Here is a 4,209-nt window from a genome sequence, read left to right on the forward strand (position 1 = left end):
CAAAAGTTGCGTGAGACTTGAACGAAAAAATTCAAGAAGCCTCGCGACGAGGCCTTCTCGCGTATTCTCGGAATTATAGCGTGAAACGTCGAGGGGTGGGGCGGATTCTGCCCCCCCCCCCGGCCCTGTTAGGGTTAAGAAAAATAAGTAATACAACTTAAGATTTGATAAAACGGTGTCAACAGTTAATCCTAAGACAGGGCGGTCATCATTTATTTCATTTTTCTGATATATGAAACGCTAAAATTTCATTATGGTACACTATTAAATGATATCAACGAGTTTACTGGCGTGCATTAGTTTTGTACAGTCTCGACAAAAGAGATTATTAATACGAAAGTAGAATACGGTTGTCTTATTACAGTACAATGCCGAAATTTAAACTCTACTTCAAATTGAATTTTGCTTCTACGAAAATACATCAAAAGTGAAACTATGCTCTAATATTACCATGTGACTTCGTTGCTCCTTTAGACTTGTACAATGAGTGTAATTCCTTAGTTGCTTCTTGCATTTTTAAAACTACTTTTATGCGTTATGTATAGTCAACTATGGCTGACAAGTTTTCGTTACTGTAAACTATAAAGACACGTTGAAACAGGTGCATGAAAATTGTAATTCGTGAAAGTTCTTCATGAATTCAATGCTTTTATACTTACAAAATGAATGAAAAATGTTTTGCTGATTTCTTTCCTCTAAGATGACTGTTAAGTTTGGTAACTGTAGTGATATGATATTACCCTATTACCCGAGTATATTTTTCTTGATTTTTCTTGTGCATGTATACCGTAATGTATTTAGAGGGTAAGTTGTCTTATAATCACCACATGCAGATTTTGCCAGGGTGTTCAATTTGTAGTGTATATAAGTACACACTGACAATACCCTGTTCCTCTTATCCTTATGTACAAATTCTTTAAAAAGAATCAAAACCTCCTTGACTTGTTTCGGTTCACACACGCCAATCCTTACGGGTGACGAAGAGTAGGTAGGTAGAATGATGTACAAACAAATAAACAAATCTTACTTCTATCTCAGCAAAAGAATAGGAGCCGGGCATTACGTTGAGACCGGAGAAGTATTTCTATGTCAGTATTAGTGAGAAAGTAGATTATTAGACATCGAGGCCATAACTGACGGAGAAGAGAACATTAACAATGTGAGATATGCTCAGTCTTCGTGGCATCCAAATTGCATTTCAAAAGTGATGGAGACGAAAATCTGGCGTTCATATTCGTTTAATAACAAAACAGAGTGAATTAATGAAATGGTTATTTGAATGCATTAAATGAGAGAGCACTGTAGTGTAAATAGTGGCTACGTAGTATATGTATTTTTAACCAAAACTTTTCCTTTCCATAGTACGTTGCATTCCTTAAATCCCGTTTTCATGATTTTCCAGAATTAAGGAAATAAAATGAGACGTTAGGTATTGACAAATTACAAAATGTGTCTCTGTGTAGTCATTTGCTTTTGCGCTAGTAATTACGACAGCAAATGTCATTAAAAAAAGTAATTTGTGATCACATTGGGAATTACGATTATGCCTATTCTGCAATTATCTTTCTTGGGTTAGAAGTGTACCGAGATAACATTCTGCTTGAAGAGAAATTTAATGTGCCTTGTACTTGATAGTATTGCATAATTGCCTCTGGGCTTTCTGTGGAACTGAGAAATGACTATTAAAACGTATAATTGATTCAGGTGCTAAAAAGACACCGTCGAATTTTGTGATGCAACTCATCTCTAGGATGTGCCAAACTTTTGTTTTTGCAGCGCATAAAAGAATACCGTTAACAATATTGTCACTATACAGAGATCTATACACACAATATGGCAACATACTATAAAATATTTTGACGTGAAATTACTGCTTACGAAAAAATCGTGTATAGCGAATCCGGTCATGAGCAAATTTTAACCTATCTAAAGCATTTAGTGTTTATTGGCAAATCTTATTTTTCTACTGCGTCATATTTCAACAAAAACGCCGTTAACATGTAAAACAATTCAGCTCATATTTTTCTCTGAACGCAATAACATTTTGCTTAGGCTTGAACTGATGATTCTGTGTACTTGGATTTGATGGTCTGCTCAGTAAAGCTAAACAATGATTTCTTTTCCACCCTACCGCGTTTGAAGAGATCCCTCAGTGCGACGCGAAACGCGGAATGACGAGCGGTGTATATGAACGGGTTGACGCACGGATTGCAAAAGGCAAGCAGAGTCAGGAGACGGTGTAGGGGCGTGTCGAGGTGAGAGAAGGAGATCAGACCGAGATTAAGTCCAAAGAAGAAGATTTGATTGGGGCCCCAGCAAATGACATAGATGACAACGACGATGTACATCATCTTCAGAATACGGTCTCTCGCGGCGAGATGGGAAGATGACGGCCGGGCTCCGGACGAGCTGGTCTCGTCGCTGAAGCGCTTGGACTGTCGGTAGAGTGAACCAGCGATGAGAGACTGGGACACGAGCATGGTGACGGCCGGGAACACGAAACGGTAACCGAACACATATACGCCATAGGCAAGTTGGGTCTCTGGCGAAAGGTAGCTGTAAACGCAAGCGTGGGAGGACGCGTCGTAGTAAATGATGAACCCGCTTTCGCAGAGAGCGATAAATAGTATTAGCATCCAAATGAGCACAATACACACGTTCACTCTCATCCTAGTGACCCAGCGGGAGAACTGGAGAGGGAAAACGAGGGCGATATAGCGGTCCAGAGAAATGGCGACCAGAATGTAGCTTGAAGCGGTGATTGCCGTCCACTTGAACACGCTGCCAAACATGAGTTTGCAGTACACCACGCCCACCCAGGTATCGGGAATGAAACTCGCCTCGGGCCACGGCAGGATGAGGAAAGATGACAGGGCGTCGGCCATGGCGAGCGCTCCGATGAGCACGTCGGTGGAGCGACGCACGTTTCCACTCCGAAGGAGAACCATGACGACAAGCACGTTTCCTACGATTCCGACACCAGCGCAAATGATCTCCGCAATGGCCCACCAAGACAACGACGCATCGAACCACTGCCAGGTGTCAAAATCATTTCTTGAACCATCTTCAATTTCTGACTTCAACGAAAACGCTGAGAGCTCTCCCGTTGTGTCCAACCATATGCTGCTCTGGCTGTCAAACTCCATGCGACGAGTGCCTGGAACTTGTGGCAGCCAGACGGTGGAAGCCTCCTCGTTGTTGTGAATCGTAGACTCGAGTCCAGTCGCAATGATAGGCTTGCTTCGGACGGACAACAATAACAATAACAACAACAGCAAGTTGAAGATTTGTTTCTCCATGGTACGTTCTTCAGAGGTGAAACCAACAAAACGAAACGGAATGTAAAGAAATGTATCAATATTAAAGTGTTTGAATAACAAATTAGATGTTTTGAATAAGAAATTTTGCGGATTAGTCCGTTTACACTACTTATTGATATTATCATTGTTATCATTATGATCATTATTACTTCAATGTTGACTCATTATGTGACATAAGGGGGAAAGCCATGGGGTGGTTCAGGAATTACCTGCAAAACTGAAAACAAAACGTATATACCTCTGAGTGATGACAACTCAAGTCTCATATTCATTAGATTTGGCGTCCCACAAGGTAGCTTGATAATTATGATCTTTACTTTTTTATTATTAATATCAATGTCTTTTTACAGATTATCTGACATACTCTCATTTATGCTTTTTGGTTGATGATTCAAATGTTTTCTTTTCACACCAACACGTAGTTTCTCTCGTACACATCGTTCATTCTGAAGTTTTTAAAAAAATGACTCAGGTACATTAGGGCTAATAAATTATCACTCAATCTGCTTTTTACCAAATCCGCGCAGGTATTAATTTTGACGTTACAACTAGAAAGTGTATCTCACATAAAATTTCTTCGTGTCACAGTTTACGATAAATTTTCGTGGAGGCCTCATATCATTAAACTAGTAAAATAATTTCACGTAATATTGGTATCATTAACAGACGACAGTGTCCTCTTTCTTGACGTTGTATTTTTCATTAAAATTCACCTTATCTTAATTACGGAATTTTAACACAAGGTAGCGGTCATTAAACTTTATTCGATTAACTATTATTACTACATAAATACACTCAGCAAAATGCAACAAGAAAGTAAATACTTTTTTTCAAGTATACATTTCTCATTGAACATTTTGCTAAAAGTTATTGTATTATATACCATATT

General features: G+C 39.2%; 1 protein-coding gene across 1 annotated transcript; it reads right to left on the reverse strand.

Annotated features, from left to right (window-relative positions):
• Nucleotides 1-2,048: 2,048 nt before the first annotated feature.
• LOC139716882 (allatostatin-A receptor-like) lies at nucleotides 2,049-3,299 on the reverse strand. Its single transcript, XM_071628415.1, has one exon. It carries the CDS (start codon nucleotides 3,297-3,299, stop codon nucleotides 2,049-2,051), a length of 1,251 nt encoding a protein of 416 aa, XP_071484516.1.
• Between the last annotated feature and the right edge of the window lie 910 nt (nucleotides 3,300-4,209).

This window comes from Diadema antillarum, unplaced genomic scaffold, assembly GCF_040938485.1.
Source record: "Diadema antillarum isolate AM-2024a unplaced genomic scaffold, OU_Dant_1.0 scf00000007, whole genome shotgun sequence".
NCBI classification, from domain to species: Eukaryota; Metazoa; Echinodermata; class Echinoidea; order Diadematoida; family Diadematidae; genus Diadema; species Diadema antillarum.

Bases quoted from the DNA above. Each gene is read 5' to 3' on its own strand.
- LOC139716882 (XM_071628415.1), bottom strand. From the start codon at position 3,299: ATGGAGAAACAAATCTTCAACTTGCTGTTGTTGTTATTGTTATTGTTG.